The sequence below is a fragment of the Canis lupus genome, chromosome 33 (genome assembly GCF_003254725.2).
Source record: "Canis lupus dingo isolate Sandy chromosome 33, ASM325472v2, whole genome shotgun sequence".
In the NCBI taxonomy this organism is placed as follows: domain Eukaryota; kingdom Metazoa; phylum Chordata; class Mammalia; order Carnivora; family Canidae; genus Canis; species Canis lupus.
In genome coordinates, this window is record NC_064275.1 from 16,358,616 (window position 1) to 16,376,287 (window position 17,672).

Sequence of the window (17,672 nt, forward strand, 5' to 3'; positions counted from 1 at the left end):
CCTAATCTAATTGAAAGGACACCTGCAGGTTTTATTGATTAGGCATCTTAGCAATAACTCTGCTGCCTTAATTAGTTCTCTTATAATTGCATGGAGATTAATTTTCACTCTGAGTATCAAATCACAGAAATCAAATAAAAATATTTATTGAGTGTCTTCTTAGTGTGAGTCATCATGAAATAAGAATTGGAAAAATCTAATGAGTTCATCACATTTGTCCTCCATTTAAGAATGATGTTATTTGTCTTCTCCTGTATTTCTTCCAGGATTTTGTCTAATGTGATTTTGACTATCTTATTCTAAGTCACAAATTTTGCCAAATAACTTTGTTTTTCCAGATGAGCAGCCAATTCTTTTTTCCACTTGGAAAACCCTCTTACTCTTACCTGGAAAACCCTCCATTCTATTGTAAGCACTAACATTAGCACGTAGTAGAGTAGCCAGCTCCATTCCCCATCCCATTAATAGCTCTCTGATTTTCTTTCCCAGAATCTCCCTACATCACTCTCAGCCACAACAGATAATGGATCTAGCACTAATCACAGACTCCAGCAAAGACCAAGGTAACCTAAGCAAAACTAGTTAAAACTTTGTTCACCTGCATTTGTTTAGGGATGGGAATGCGACCAACTGAGTTAATGAGAACCTTTCCTCAGGATCTTCTAGAATTATCCAGGGGGAAAAACTCTCTTTAACCTTAGAAGATCTCAGTCTGCATCTGTTGGGTGCCACTGTGTGGAGAAAGCCTGTCTGTGAGTAAGGCCAAGACAGGGGAAGGCAGAGATAAGGAAGGAGAGAAGAAAATTAGACGCTAGGATTAGCTTACATCATTCAGCCTTTGACTGGAAATTGATGTATTCCTGAACTTTTGTAATAGATGAGCCAATAAATTACTGTTCTGAAATAGCAAACTGAATTGGGCTTCAGTACTTATAACTGAAAACCGCATGATAAATATACACGGATCTGCGTGAACAAATGCATCAGTGGGAAGGAAGAGATAGCACCACCCTTGTCGTACAGTCCTTGCTCTTCTCATCTATTCTGTCCAGGTCTTTTGTAGCATCTCCCTCTAACATGCTGCCTTGCCTTCAGCATCTTCACCAAGGTGCTCATGGGGAATTTAGTTTGGAAAAGTTTCTCTTTGTAATCTGCTGTATACCTGAGCTACCACTGGTTGAATAAGTTTGGGATCTGCCCAGACCACCTGAAATGGGAATGGTGCAGGAATTGCATTTGTATGAGATCATTCATTCTATCTTAGGACTTTCTTCTGTAGTGCTCCGAAGCTGTCACATTACTTTGTTCCTATAGTTCGCTGAATCTTGACAGCTGTCAGGCAAGACTTGATGCAGTGACAATACAATCAATTAATATGCCTGCAAAGATACTGGGAAAGAAGATGCTGGCTTCTTTCTAGCATATGAATTCACCTGTCTTCACCAAGCACTTATTAACTATTCTGTTTGGAAAGTCCCTCACAAAGTGACAGATTACAAGGGTCTTCGGACAAGATTTTGATGAGTTTTGTCTGGCTTGTCCAGTTGTGCCAGTGAATCTCTCAGATTGCTTAGCATCATTCACACTGATGCGGTCGTGTGCTGTGGTTACAGACTCATCTGGAATGGTGTTCCTTTCTTTCAGGGCTCTTACTTACTCCAGTCTGTGGCTATGCATTGTGTGTTTTTGACGAAGGCCTAAATACCTGTCTACACCATAAGCTCCATGAGGCGAACTCATCTTTGAATCTGTAGTACCCAGCACAGTGCCTGGCATATGAAGACATTCTGTGAACACTTGTTGAAGGAAAGGATGCATAAATGATGAAAAGAACAAAAAGGGAATAAAGTCACATTTCAGGAGATGGACTGAAGACCTATTTGGTAAAAAACAAAACAAAAACAGAATATACATGCAGTGAGATACAGGAATCTCTTTCAATGAGAAAGAGTACAAATTCTATCCATGGACCCCCTTGTGCCTACTCTTCCAACCCGAGGAGGAGCTGCCTCACAGGAAAACTGCAGTAAAGGCTAGAGTACCCATACTGCTCTGAGAATGGGAGTCTTCACAAAGGTCTTGCTGAAAAGGAGGTGAGATGAGACAGAAGGAGAGATGTTCTCAGATGCATTGGTCTTGGTGCTAGAAAGGATTTGAGAAGACCACCTTGCATAGCCTCCAGCCTTTTACAGGAATGTTTGCATTCAGAGATGTGGCAACCATAAGGGTTTGGTGACTTTCATGAAGTTCAGAGTCATGCTTATCTACAGGAAATGGTTTCAATCTATTCCAGAAACAAGCAAATGGAGACTCATCTTAGAGTACAATTAGGCAAGTTCCCTGTTAGCCTAAAGATGGATGCCCAAACTTTTTGAAACTTCTTTGAAAATAACGGATGGGAGTGGAGAATGAATCACCATGTCTGTCCACACTGGGGGAATTTCCCACAGCTGTGATGCGGCAGCAAGACAAGCGGTGGGGTTAGTGTGGAAAAAGGTGTAGGGGTGTAAGAGTTACATAGGGTGGTTCAAATTCTCTCCTGAACCAGTAACAGCAGCAGCACCACAAAACACAGAAACCCCAACATTCATTGCCTCAGCGAAGGCAGTTAAATCACACGTGTAATGCAGAGCATGGCTGGATGTGTGGTTTCAACACTGTGCTGATGGAAAGCTCTCTGGAGGAGATCCTGCCAGCAATGTTGGAGATCCACAAAATGGCTGTGAAAATGAGCTCAGCGCTGCCCAGACACTTTCACCCACACCCTGCCATGAAAGGACACATGTTGCAGGAAGGAGGGAGACATATGCTTCTCTGCCTGACTGAATCCTAAATAGAAAAAAACACTTCCTGAAAGGAGGAGAGCAGTGTGAAGACTGGCTGACAGCACCAGAGCATTGCAGACATAGAGAGGAACTGAGACCCTTTCCCATCAGGATCGTTGAAAATCCACAGAGGATCTGGGGGGCTCACCTTCTCTTTTTAACCCCTGGGGAATGCAGAGGCCAGAAGCAGTCTTCTGAAGGATACAAGGGTCAGAATGGTTCAGAGGGTCTGTCGTGGAGGTCATGGGCCTGAGCAGTCAGGGAGCAGCCCTGGGTCAAGTCCTCTTGCTGCTTCACCAAGGGAGCTACAGGTGATTGCACACAGGAAGCGTTGTTGAGTGAGTCCTAATGTGTGAAGAGAAATGTAGATCAACTGGTGACCCGTCCTTGAGGGCACTGCGAAATGTGGCACAGCCAAGCTCCAGCCAATGAGGAACAGCTTCACCAAAGTGGTTCATAATCCACATTCAAAATGGGCTCTGGGAGGCAGAGCTGGTAAGGGGACAGGGAAGGCCTATTGATGTGGAATGGATAAGGTCTGGAGGGTGGGGACAATGTCTTCCTTCCCCAGCCTGGAATGCACAGGCAAGTACAATATGTTTTTTTTAATCAACAGTGAATGGTAACATTCTTGCTCAAACAGACAGAGAAAGAACTGTTCTGCTTCCGTCCCCTTACCAGGCCATAATGGGCTGAGACACCAAGCAAGTAACAAGCAATAGCAATGGCAGGTTTCTTCGTGGAAAAGCAGCTTTGCTGCAGGCCTGTACCTGACCATGCCAGGTATGCTGTTGAGAATGTGCTTCCGGGTGCTCCCTCAACTCCTTTCCAAATGCAGGTTGAGGGGTCCGCCTGGCTTCTTCTAGACCCATGCTTTGTGAACTTTATTTATAGACCACTAGGGGATGTTGTTAAAATACAGCTTCTGATTCAGCAGATCTGGGGTAGAGCCTAAGACTCTGCATTTCTAAAGAGTGCCCGAGACCACGCTTGGAGTAGTAAATTTGTGGACCCATAGTTTCCAAACTTTGCGGCACATTGGAATCACCTGGGGATCTTGTTAAAGTGCGGATTCTGATCCAGCAAGTCTGAACTGGGGCCCAAGGGTCTGCATTTCCGTCAAGTTTCATGATGATCAGTGCTGCGTCTCTGCAGGCCATACTTTAAGCAGCAAAGTCTTAGACTGCTAATGTATGCCCAAGACTTGCTTGGGGAACTAACAAAAATGCAGATTCCTGAATCTCTCCCCCCCCCCCCCCCGCCGCCCCGCAACTCCCCCACCAGAGTCTGAGAAACTCTTTCTAGGAGAGTCTGGAAATGCAAAGCTTGAGATTTTTTGTACTTCTATGAAAGTTATAATTAAAGAGAAGAAAAAATAAATGTTGGCTTTTTCAAAATCTTTTTACTTTACTCTATATTATGACAATTTTTGCATGCTTGTACTTTTTCACATTTTTATTAGATCCTGGAGGAAGCCTGTCACTCACATAAGCAGAGAAAGGTTGTCATTGGATGCCATCATTGTCAATCATCTTAGATCAAGTGCAGGAAGCAGGTCACCTCAGTGGAGATAGATTGTTACTAAGTTGTGGGCTTTGTTGGGGAAAACACACACACACACACACACACACACAAAACCTTGAGTGATGTAACTCTTTAGGTTCTGAAACTTTCAAGCCACGGATTTATAGGGAGTCTATGCATTACTCGGGCTATGGCAAGAATGGGAGTCTTTGGCTAAGAATTCCCTCAAAGAGCAGGTTTGGACGGGGGAACAGGAATCTGCATTTGTGCGAATGATTTATTTGCTCCTTGTGCACACTTTCAGAAACACTCTAGAAAAAGGACATTGTGTGAAATGGTTCTGTAATGTTCAGTTCTCTCTCCCTCTCTCTTTTTTTTTTACACTTAGTAAGTAGTGTAGTAATTTTCAAACTGCTCCTGAGAGTCTTGTGGATCCACAGAGGTGTCTCTGGAGCCACCTTACCAGAAGCCAGCCAAGAATCTCAAGGCCCTAGTTCTTTGTACCTTGATCCCACATCAGAACATCTGAGCTTTTATATATATAGTCATTTATAAAGGGGTAGCCCCTAAGAGTTCATCTGGAAAAAAAAAAAAAAAAAAGAGTGCCACTGTTAACAGGAAAACAAAATAAAATGCCACTGTGAGCAGTAACAACTTGAAAGTCTCTGGACCAAATGAGTTCATGGTAAAGCTCCCTGTGTCAGGCTCCACCTGCCCCTCTGCCTTTGTCTTTCCATTTTGCTGGAGCTCAATTTTCTATGAACCTCACCTGCAGACCTGCTGGTGCCTTTGCCAATCCTGTCTGGAGCAGCGAGCTTCCACCCTCTGGTGTGCGTTGGATTCCATGGGGCTACCTGCCACAGTGCCTGGGCCCTGCTGCCACTGGCAGGTTGCTGTGGCCCCTACTGACGGCTTGGGCGGGTGCCCAGTTTCCTGGGGAGAGGCGGTAAGGCTTAAGAGGAAAGGCTTTGAAGTCAGACAGACTCAAAATCTAGCTCTGACTCTGCCTCTTCTTAACTCTTTGATCTTAAGCAAACTGTCTCATGTTTTCAAGGTCTGCTTTTCAAGTACGAGCATAAGAACATTCACTTTTCAAGGTTGTTATAGATTCAATTAAATATGTAAAGAGCCTGGCGTAGTACCTGGTATTAGAAGGTGCTCCATGAGTGGTAGCTTCCTTTTAATTGCAGCTTAAGGCTTGTGCTGCCAGAGTGTCCTTGGTGCTGATGTAACGTCACTAGACATCCCAGACTTCCCAGGGGTTTCATACTTACTTTCAGATTGGAATTGGAAGTTATTTGAAGGTAAAAGATATTTAATGTGGTGGCATTTAGTTAAGTATAAAATATTTGACAAATGTCTCCTCATAAAAGATCAGAAGGAAAAAAATTAACCGAGAGCTAGGAAGGTTTGAGGAGTATAATGGAGAAGTTTGGGGGAATCAGACATCAAGTAGGAGCTTATTGTCTCTCCCAGGTTCGTAGAAACCTTCACCCAAATTAGCAGCAGTTTTTACCCTGGTTATAAAACACGTAGTGCCAATAATATATCATTTCAGTTTGAGTTCACCGTTTTGACTCCTTATAAGGAATTCTGTAGTAACATTAGACTTTCAGATTCAAATCGCAGGGCGACCTACTTAACTATTACCGTTGTCATCTGAATTCTGTTGAATGCTTCAATGGCTAGGTAGTAGGTTAAGCATGTCACACACTGATTTCCTGTAGGAAGCAACAACTCTCTTAGGTGGTGCCATTCTCCTTTTGCAGGGGTGGACACCGAGGTCTGCAGATAAAGGGCTTGGCAGGGTAACACAGCTTGTGAGTGGCAGGAGGACACTGGAACCCTGGTTGTCAGACTCCCAAGTCCACCCTGAACCTCCGTAGGCCCCAAGCCACTCAGTGCCTTTCTGTCAAGGCTTAAGCAGAAGATGGAAAACAGAGCTCTTCCTAACCCAGTAATGGACCTCTGTGTGTCTCTGGTTCACTATTCTCTCAATTAGCAACAATTCAACTTGCAATGATGGGCATTTGAAAAAAATCTAAGTAATTGAAAAATCAAATTACTTGATTTTGAGGGGGCAACAGAATGCTTATATTTCCAAGACAGAGACCATTTCCCTTGACATAAATATAGTGTTTATCAGTACTGAATGCTTTCACCAAGTGGATGACATGTGTTGTTGCATGTGACATGCAGGTCACCCCCATTATGTCCCATGAGACATCATCACCCCCATGGAGCCAAGGCATAGACATTTTGAGTTACTTTATTTTTTTAAAGATTATTTATTTATTTATTTATTTATTTATTTATTTATTTAAGAGAGAGGGAGAGCGAGTGAGTGAGTGAGCACATGAGCAGGGTGGGAGGGGCAGGATGAGAGAGGGAGAAGCAGACTCCCTGCCTAGCAGGGAGCCCAATGTGGGGCTCGGTCCCAGGACACTGAGATCAGGATTTGAGCTGAAGGCAATACTTAACTGAGTCATCCAAGTGCCCCTTGAGTTACTTTAATGTGGTCACTTTGTAAGGAAGTGGTAGAGACAGGAATCCAACCCTGATTAACCTGATTCTTAAGCTTGTGCTCTTTACCTCTATACCATATTGTCTTTAGTTTTTGTAAAAAATAATTTTCTCATTCACTTTTGTCTTCATTCGATATTAAGTAACTTGAAGCCTTACTTTTTTTTTCTATTTCCTTTCACTTTCCTACAGGGTACAGTTCAAAGTGGTCCACACAGCAGGAGCTCTGAGTGACTTCTGAGATCTGCTTTACAAGGGCGTAAGGGGAGGTGGATTTATGACCTGAATCATACCACTAACCACATTTGTTTTGTCCTGCTGATTCTTGAGGACAAACACTCTCCCATAGAGGAATCTCATCAGTCTTTCAAGATGTGTGATTAGCTCTTCTTAGGCATGTGGTTTATCAGCCCACTTTTGTATCTTCTAATACGCATGGACTGATTTACATGACTATCCCTGAGATAATGAATTGTTACGAAACACAGATGACTTGAAGAGTTTCTCTGAATGGAAGTACGCCAGGCTACGATCCATGCCATCTTGTTTACTCTTCATTCAGAACACTCATCAGCTGAATGACAGTGCTTTTGCTTTACGCCATACAGATGTTAGTGTCTTATCTACATTCCTTGACTCTTTATTGTCCTTGAAAAAAAATAAATAAACACAAGGCAACAATCTGGTTTCCTTTTAAACTTTCTTTCTGAAAACTCTCCTCTTCTTGAGTCCCTATTTATAGTTCTTGGTAACCATTCATTTATTAATTTTTTTTTTCACTCACCAAATACCTATAGAGTCCTGAGTACTAAGGTAGACCCTGAGTCACAAACACAGAGATGGTTTTCACCTTCATAAAACTCACAGTTCTATTCACTTAATAAACGTGTGCCTCCTTGTGGCATTGAAACACACAGGCACACATTTTATAGTGTTAACAAAATTTCAGCTGAGCTAATTTGAACATGGAATTGGCTTTATTAAGCGAATCATGAATACCAAGTGGATAGGTTGAAACTGTTATTAAGTCTTGGTTTGCTGTTGTGATGGGCAAACAACTCCATATGGGGCTTGTTTATCTCTTTTTTAATGATTTATTCATTTTCATAATGTCGATTAGTAAAATTTATTAAGGTTTCTTACAAAGTCTGTCTCATTTAGTCCTCAAAGCAACTCAGGAGGTAGTGATTACTGTCAGACAATGTATAAATGAAGGAAATGAGATTTGGGGGGATAAATAATTTACTTAACTAACAGAGGCAGTAAGTGGCAGGTTTGGGATTTTAACCTAGTTCTTCAGCAGAAAAATCCAATTCAATGTCCTTTCTCAGTACTATGGCAACATCACTTTAGTTAGTGTTGCTTCAAACTGGCATTTACATTTTTACTTGGCTTTTAAAATCTTTTCATCTCATTTCTCCATACTGAGTGTTCACAGATCTCTTATGCATAATTATTGATACAATGCTGGAAAGCCCTTTTAGTTAGTTGGATTATCTTCTGCTCTACATTCCAAAAACTGCCTCACTATAGCTCATCACAGCACTTCTTCTGTGATCTATCAAAGTTCAGGACTTCTTAGATGATGGTTATGATTATCTGTGAAAAACATTGAAAGTTACACTGAAAGTTGTTCATGTTTTTAATGTAGCTGTATAATCAAATTCTTGTGTGAACTTAGTAGTGTGATAGGGATGGTGGTTGCCTTTTATTTCCATTTGACTTGTTTTTCAAATATTAGGCTAGTCCAACAGAAGAAGCCTTTATGTAATATGAGAACAAGTTATATATGCTCTCTTGAGCCCTATGCAATAGAGAGGAAGCAGGAGGAACTAGATTGGCAAATGAGTTCTAAACACTGTTAAGGTTCTCTTGAATCTTAACTTAACCATGTCTAGGAGGACACCATTGCAGAGACTATGTTAACATTAAAAGATCTTTGCTAAAATAATAGTACAATGTATCTGAAAAGCTACTAAGAATTGTGACAAGGTAATATAAAAAATGTTATATAACATAAGTTATATGAGGGTTCTTATATGTTCTTGCAATGGGGTTTGATAACAGGATTAGAATGAAAATATAGATTTCTGCTGCCTTAAATGGTTTTTGAAGTAACAGAGATAAATAATAATTTAAAAAATTAATGCCTCTTGAAGTCAAACTAACATAACCCTGATTCAGAATATCCTTTGGTTTTGTAGTTCATGTGGAATAAATATTCTCTAATTGGAACTTGGCTTTTGAACCAGTTGATAACAAGCAACTGTTTCATAATACTTTAAATCTATCACTCTAAGTGGTCTCAATTATTGTGAAAGTACATGGCATTTATTCAAAGCACATTTATCGTGCATCTACTATAGGCATAAGTATGAGATTTTAATTGCATATGGTTTGGCTGCTGCCACCATGCTCACTTTCCCATTGATTGAAATCTATCTTTAATCTTTCCATAGGATTAATATTTAGAATGTCAGCAAGTTCAACCCATTGCCTCTCTGAATACATTTATCTTCTTACCAGGGTAAGTGCAATTTTTTTAAAGAATAAATGGGGTGTGTTTCCATGACTCTACATAGTTTCTGGTCCCTGGAGTATCCATTGGCTCCATTCTTTCCCAGCAACTGCACTCTAAAGCAACTGCAAACTTGTCTTAATCAAGTGTTCTCCTCATTCCAAGACCTAGACCATATTTTACTTATAGTTTTTAACTCCCTTTAACTCTGAGTTGCAGTTACTATGTATTGTCTATGTTTCTTCCCCATCTTGCCATCCATAAAATTAAAGGGATCATTCATGTTTAATACTTGCCAACACCTTGGCCAACTATATGTATGTAACCTTGTACCAAGAGTTATAACTAATGGCTACCATTTGTTGGGGGCTTATTATGTGTCGAGTTGTATACTAGAGAATTAAATTTAAATTAGTAATATGCTAATTTAAATTATTTGGTGTATTTTAATAATTAGATTATTAATATTATCTATTATAAATTATGATTATAAATATAGTTAATATTATAAATTATTCATGTAATCTACCTAGTAACCTGGTGATATGCATGCCCATTTTAGAGATGAGAAAGCAGAAGCTAAAGAAAAACAAGTGACCACAGTTACATCATAACCACTATATAAACAGTACAATTCTTTTTCTCTAGAATCTCACAATTTAAATTTAAGGAACTGTGTTATTGGGAATTGGTTGACTGTTATCCACAGGAAATATAATGGGAGTTCAGAAGAGAGAGAGTATTTTTTTTACCTTTGTTTTGGAAAGCCTTTTGGAGGTGGCAAAATTGAACTGATTATTGAATGGTGGATATGATATATAGTCCTCACTAAGGTTTTTCAGATTGATTCATATAAATCCTGCACATTTCTTGTTAATTTTTTTGTTATTATGACTATGTATTTTTGAGTTATTGTGAATGGTATGATTATTTCATTGTGTTTTCTCTCACTGGTCATTGCTGATTTATAGGCAATTTATTGATTTGGGGATATTTATTTCATAATCTGCAAACTTGATGAGCTCTATTATTAGTTATTATTATTATTATTGGTTCTACTACTTTTTTATTTGATTCCCTTAAGTTGCCTGAGTAGGCAACAATCATATCATCTTCAAATTAAGATATATTTGGCTCTTCTTTTCCAAGATGTATCTCTTAAATTCCATCATGGGATTAGGTAATACTGGTAATAGCCAACATCTTCCTCTTATTCTGAATTGAACTTCAGAGTTAAATGTAATATTGACTGTTGATTTAGATAAAAGTCCTTCATGAAGTTAAGGAAGCATACCCTGGTTCTAGGTAACTAAGGTTTTTAAGCAATGGTGGATGTTGAATTTATCCAAGATTTTCTGGCATCAGTTGGATAATATGTAGATAGGATGGAGCTGTTTGACTTAAAATAGGAAGCATGGCATAAGGAAATGTGCTGCAGTGGAAATGCACATGACATGTCTGAGCAGACAGATGTGGTTGAAGAGGTGGGTTCATGTTAATGAAAGATGTGAAGAGATTAGAGATACAGACTTGAGTGGAAAGCCTTGAATTCTAGGCTGAGGAGCTTGGACTTTATCCTGTAGAATACATTGTGGGAAGACAGTAAAGAATTCTGGGAGAGAAGGATAATATGAACAATGATATGTTTGCTTGTTGATTTGTTGGTTTGGTTTGGGTTTTTTTTGTGTGTTTGTTTATTTGTTTTTTGGAAGCTTAATCTTCCATCTTTGTTCGGAGTTCATTGGCTGGTAATCTTGTGTGAAGGCATTGTAATTATTAGGATGTAAGGTAATAAGGGCCTGACCCAATCACCAGCTGCTGGAGAAGAGTCTGAGTTAGGAAACAAGTCCATTAATTCCATGGGCTTGGAAGATTATATTTCTTGTATGTGGTGCCACAGGAGAAATAGAAGAATGGTATCTATTATATAGAAATGTCAATTTGAGGGGATCCGTGGGTGGCTAAGCGGTTTAGCACCTGCCTTCTGCCCAGGGCATGATCCTGGAATCCTGGGATCTAGTCCCACGTCAGGCTCCCTATATGGAGCCTGCTTCTCCCTCTGCCTTTTTCTCTGCCTCTCTCTCTCTCTCTCTGTCTCTCTCTGTCTCTCTCTCTTTCTGTGTATCTTATGAATAAATAAAATCTTAAAAAAAAAGAAATGTCAATTTGAGCCACTTTCATATATGAGGAAAGGATTATAAGAAAGCTCAGTTCTGAATAAAAATGGAGATCAGTGAGAAAAAAATGAAACCAAGATATAACAAGTCAGAAAAAGGAAAGGTGGTGACAAATGTGAAATCAACGTTTTTTAAACTGACTGAACAAAACTGGAATGATCTTGAATAGAATTTAATAGATGTTAGCTGTGGCTTATGAGAAAGGTACAGGTACTAAACAACAGCAGTACCTCAGATATTGAGAGTTAATGCACTTGCCAAGGGCCAGGGCCAGGGCCAGCTAAATGAGCAATAAGCTCAAGGATGTTTTCTTCAAGAGGGTGGAGACCTGAGTTTTTTTGAGGATAAGGAGTCAACAGAAAAATTCTAAGCAAACCAAATATAAGGAACTGTCAGAAAAAAAAAAAAATCTGCAGAGGTAGGCAAGTGGGAGGTTTGAAAATGAAGAAGGGGAAATAGGACCAGGAAGCAGATGTAACAGTTAATTTAGGAAAGTGGATGAGCGTGTAGAAGTACATAGGATTGTGCCCAAAGTATGTACATAGATATTTTCTGGGAGAGAGAAAGAAAAATGGCCTCAAGCTTCACAGTGACATAATGGATGGGATGATCTACTTGGAAGATGGAACTAGACATAGGATAGAAGAAAAGCAGGGCAATGACTACAGTGTAGAATTTTCCAGAGTATTAATTAGGGGGAAAAAAAGAATTTCTGCACATTAATTAGGAGCAACTGTCTGAATCTATCAAGGGCTAATGGGCTAGAAGATGAAGTTTACCCAGTGTGTGACCTTCTCTAGCTGTTTTCTAGGGCAGGGGGTGATCTAGGGTTAAGGACTGGCAGGAGGAAGGGGAAAGAAGTCCAAGGAGGCAAAGGGATGGTTTTATAGTTTCTCCACCATCAAAGGGCTGACCAAAGCTTCAAGCTGGAGTAGAAATCAACCATAATTTAGTAGATTATTATAGATGATATGTATTCAGCCTTCATTATGTACAGGTCAACAGGAGAAAAACAGGCATAATTACTAAAATCTTTAACTGCATAGTGCCACTGTAGACACACATCAGTAAGGCTGGCCTAATCTCAGCAGTCAGATCTTTGTTGACCATGGCTCATTTTTGAGTTGACTATACCATGACATTGCTATATATTTTTTGTCCCTTCCCAGTGAAGTAAAAGGAAAATTGAGCTAGTAATCAATAAGTATAGATTTTTACCCTCATCTCTGCCATACAATTCTGTAATTCAGGGTAGACTGTATCATCATTCTGGATTTTTACTTCTTCATCTGCTAAAGGGAGGGGTTGGAGAGGGAGAGGGAGGATGAGGGAAACAAGGGAGAATGAGATGGATGGATATTAAAAGGGAGAGAGAGAGAGATTAAAGTAGATATGTTTTAAAGATGTCCTTCTGGTTCTAACAATTCATAACCATAAACCAATGAACACTTTCTGTAGCCTTAGAAATGCCTTTTACATTTCTGAATGAGATCCTTTTCTTCCTTGTTAACACTTCATGAAAACTGGCATGTCACCAATTATTTTCGTCTTTATTTAAAAATCTTCACCTCTTCTACTTTCCCTCTTCTCCCACTCCCCCTCCTCCTTCAATAACCTATGCTAAGAAAGATTAAGACATGATTTCTCTAATAAAATTATTTATACAATCTATATCCTTTTTCTCTTCCTTAGTTCCCTCTTTTTATTAAGGTATCTTTTCACTTTTTAAAAGATAGATGTATTATTTTATTACTATTATGATTATGGCATTGAAATTTCTACACTGCCTTATATATGAAATTTGTTCTTACTTACAGTATCTCATGTAGCTAACTTTGTGCTAGAGAGACTAGCAGAACTTTACAGAGGCCCCAAGTTAAGCTTTTACTTCTTCAAAAGTCAGCCAATGAATGTTGCCATTCTTTAATTAACAGGAAAAACATGAATTGGTTCCAAGTTCTCATTAAGAGTGTATAATGCTCTTGCACTGGAATGTTTATTAAGGAACCAAGGATGACTGTCTTATAATACATCAGGAAAATATGCTTTTTGGTGATGTTACTTAAAGATAAATTGGTGACTGTAGATATTTTCCTCAGTGTACCTAAATGTAAAGATTCTCAGCATGTATGAAGACACAGATACAGAAATTAGTCTACCTAGAAGTGATAGGCTCAAACCCAATCAAAACAAGATCGAGGACTTAAATATGTTTCCTTTAGTTATGTTTTAATTAATGAATTTATATCTTATGTCCACCCTCCCCTGCAAAAAAATCCTGCAAAACTCAAAGCAACCTAGTAAAGGTGATAAAATATAGCATGATAAAATAAGCCTAGATGTTTATATGCTATACTGCAATATGTTAACAATGATTGAGTCATGGGATAATCTTTAATTTTCTTAAATGTTGTCTATCTGTGTTCTCTAAATTTCTCAGGAGTGAACACATATCAACAATATGATAGAGATATATATAAATGTTAAAGGAGCAATAAGTTAAAATGAAGTCAAAGGTGAGATTGGTGCTTGTAATCCTGCTCTGACTTTAAATATGCTTGTTTGATGCCATCACAAATTTAACTAGGAGTTTTCTAGCATCCAATGCAAAAAGGAAAACAAAACCAACACTATAATCCAAAAGGTGCAGGAGTTTAAAAACCATCTATTTCTCAAGAGAGGAACATAATCCTATTGTTGATGCTTAAGAAATACCTCATACCTGGATTACACTGTGTAATGTGAGAAATAATAACTCAAACAGTGTTCTAGAAACCACAGTGATGAGTTTAATGGAGTGGTCTGTGTAGCTCTCAATTCAGACTAATGACATTTTACCAAAGAATAATTTGGTGTAAAGCAATTGTCTAGGGGATGGGCATGATGCCCACAATGTATTGGACAGATCTGATGACTTGGCTCATTCCAGATCTAGGTTTTAGAGTAGCCACAGGAATGGATATACTGCATACCCTTCAAGCAACTGTACATAAATATTGTTTCTTTCATTCAAACTTCTATTTATTTTTAGTTTTATTTTTTAAATTTAAATTCAATTTAACACCTAGTGCTCATCCAACTTTTAAATAAGCACTAATGAATTTGTCATGATCTCTCCTGGTAAACCTTGAGAATGCAATCATATGATGAGATTAGTTAATATATGGACATAATTAAAGTAGTGGAAGAATGTATACTCCTTTATAAAAATTTAAGGTTTTAACCAGGACAGGTGCATGAATAGATGACCATCCTATCTCTCTCAGAGGTTGTCAGCAAAAACACTTGTGGAAAGAATCGATGCTCTTTGTAAAAAGTGAAGTTGCATTTAACACCTTAAATGATGGTTTAGCTTATTTTAAACGTGTAAAGATAAAAACTGAGTTTAAATAATGTTATTCTTGGGACGCCTGAGTGGCTCAGTGGTTGAGTGTCTGCTTTTGGCTCAGGGCGTGATCCTAGGGTCCTGGGATTAAGTCCTACATTGGACTTCCCTGCCCCTTGTTTCTCCCTCTGCCTGTGTCTCTGCTTCTTTCTGTATCTCTCATGAATAAATAAATAACTTAAATAAGTAAGTAAGTAAATAAATAAATAAATAGTTATTCTTAAAAATCCAAACTTGAGGGGCACCTGAGTGGCTCCGTCAGTTAAGTGTCTGCCTTCAGCTCAGATCATGATCCCAGGATCCTGGGATAGAGCCCTGAATCAGGCTTCCTGCTCAACTTCCTCTCCTCCCGTCTGCCGCTCTCCCTATTTGGGTATTCATTCTTTCTCTGTCTCTGTCTGTTTTCTCTTTCTCTTTTTCCACTTATATTCTTTTTCTGTTGAAGGATCTGATCCAAGATAACATATTTCATGTAGCCATAATGTTACCTTACTCTCCTCTAGTCTATAAGAGTTTCTCAGCCTTCCCTTATTCTTTATTTACTGAGAATTTTGAAGAGCAGTGGTCAGATATTTTGTAGAATGTCCCTTGACTTCACTTTGCCCGATGTATCCTTATAATTAGACCCTAATTATGGATTTTCCCTACTAGGACTACTAGAGAAGTGAGGGACCTTTTCATTGAATCATACATATTGGGTACATATTATCAATATAATTTATCACTGATGATTCTACCTACCATTGATCACTTGGTTAAGGTGGTTTCTGTCAAGGATCTCCACTCTGAAGTTATTATTTTTCCTCTCATATTCTATTTTTTGGAAGTGAGTTACTAAATCAAACTAACATTCAAGGGGCAGGAGATTAAGCTCTGCGGCCCTGAAGGGGTAGTATCTATATATATTTCTTAGAATTCTTGTCTATGGAAGATTTGTCTCTTCTTCCCCACTTATTTCCCATTCAGTCATTTATTTACATTAGTACGGACATGTGGTTATTTGTTTAATTCTGCAAGTTTTAATCCAATACCATATTTCTCTATTTTGTTGCTCAGATTGTTCCAGTTTGGGCCTTTGGGAGCTCTTTTGGATTGGTTCCTATGTCCTTTTGACATATGTCCATCTTTTTTCCTTTTTCTTTTGTTCTTTTATTTTTAAAGCCCTTTCTTTCTGGCACTACAAGATATTCCAGGTTCGTCTTTCTTTTCCTGCCCCAGCCCAAGAATTAGCCACATCTCCAAGGAGCCCTGTTAACTAACTTATTTTTTATTCATGAACTCAGAAACTTATAATAAGGCTTATTTTCACGTAAGTGTCTGAAAGCTGATGCAAATATGCAGATGGTCCATCTTATGCATATGGATCTTCCCTTGATCATTTAACTTTTACAGTGTCAGAAATCATATCTGACATGCAATTGAAGAACTTGCCAGTTATCAGAAAGCTTACTGTTATGGTTTTAGCCAGATGAATGCCATCTACACAGGGTCTGAAAAGGTGAGTATTATTCCTGTTCAGTCAGATCTTTGGTGACCAGGAATGATTTAATTAAATTCTGCTCTAAGAAAGAGTGCAATGACAATTTGTGTTTTTGAATCTAGTGGAGATTAGTGTACATTTCTTAGCTTGCACTTTCTAAATATATTTCCTAGTTTATATGTCCTGAAATATGCTACCAACATTGTTGAGCTCTGGACAGCTGGTCAGAGCTAAATGCAAGCTATTTTCCCCCATGAACCATATGTTCTGGGAATCACTTTGCTGATAGATTTATAAGCTTTTGCTGTGATCAGGAAGAAAGTAGGTGTGATAAAATATACTACACACAATCCAGGCACAATCAGGGAGAGGAATAATTTATTGGCACTTCTCTGGTCTTATGAATGCAGAAAGGACAGAGAGTAGAGCATCAATGTGGAAAAAAGACTATAGGGAAGATCACATTTTCAGGATATCATATTTTTAAAAATGTTCCATTGTTTAATCCAATTTTTTTTAAAAAACGTATTATTGTAACCTTCCTAGATAAGTTCAATTTGCTTTGCTAACTCCCATATCAAAATATCTCACAGCACAATATCCTAATATTGAAAAGTTAGGGAAAAAATCTTTTTCTTAGTAACCTTATAATCTCCATGATGCAATGTTTATTTGATTTACTGCTTCAATATGTTCTCTTTAATGATAAGTTGCTTTGGTAATGGTCAAAAATCAGTAGTTTTATTGTCATGTTCTTTAATTTTAGTGGCCTATAGACTACTAGGAGACAGAAACTAGACATCTATAACAGTAAAAATATGTTGGGGAAGGAACTAATTCACGCTTATGTTTGAACATGGAGAACCAGTCTGGCCTTCCAAAACTAATTCATCAAAACCTTTGTTTCAACATTATTGAAAGAAATGTCTGATAATCTAATTTCCTGAATAGTCTGAATGGGCCACACTGGTCAAGCTTCCATTCCGCCTCATCATTCACAATGTCTTTAGCTCCATGGAAATAAGCAAAACAGAGAGAGGCAGAAAGAGAGGTAGGTCTCCATAATGATGTTAATTATATCAACCAGTTTTATGCTATTATGAAGTGTCTTCCTAAGTGCCATCTTTTTTGATACTCGTAATCAGTTTCACCTGGACACTGATGTAGACAGAGCTTCTTGAGTGTCATTGCAAACACTCAAGTGCTTTTACTAATGGCAGGACCAGAGCCCCAAGGAAGG

The 17,672-nt window shown here is 38.6% G+C and overlaps 1 protein-coding gene across 3 annotated transcripts in view; it reads left to right on the forward strand.

Moving 5' to 3' along the window:
* The window catches only part of NECTIN3 (nectin cell adhesion molecule 3), a 294,923-nt gene extending 285,564 nt beyond the window's left edge, over positions 1-9,359 (forward strand). The window contains exon 11 of one of the 3 annotated variants that reach the window (XM_035709821.2): positions 9,332-9,359. In XM_035709821.2, the coding sequence (XP_035565714.1) occupies positions 9,332-9,344 (13 nt within the window). In that variant the 3' untranslated portion in view covers positions 9,345-9,359. The remainder of the gene's footprint in view (positions 1-9,331) is intronic. The other 2 variants (XM_049105421.1, XM_049105422.1) reach the window with 2 other exon arrangements.
* The last annotated feature ends 8,313 nt before the right edge of the window (positions 9,360-17,672 follow it).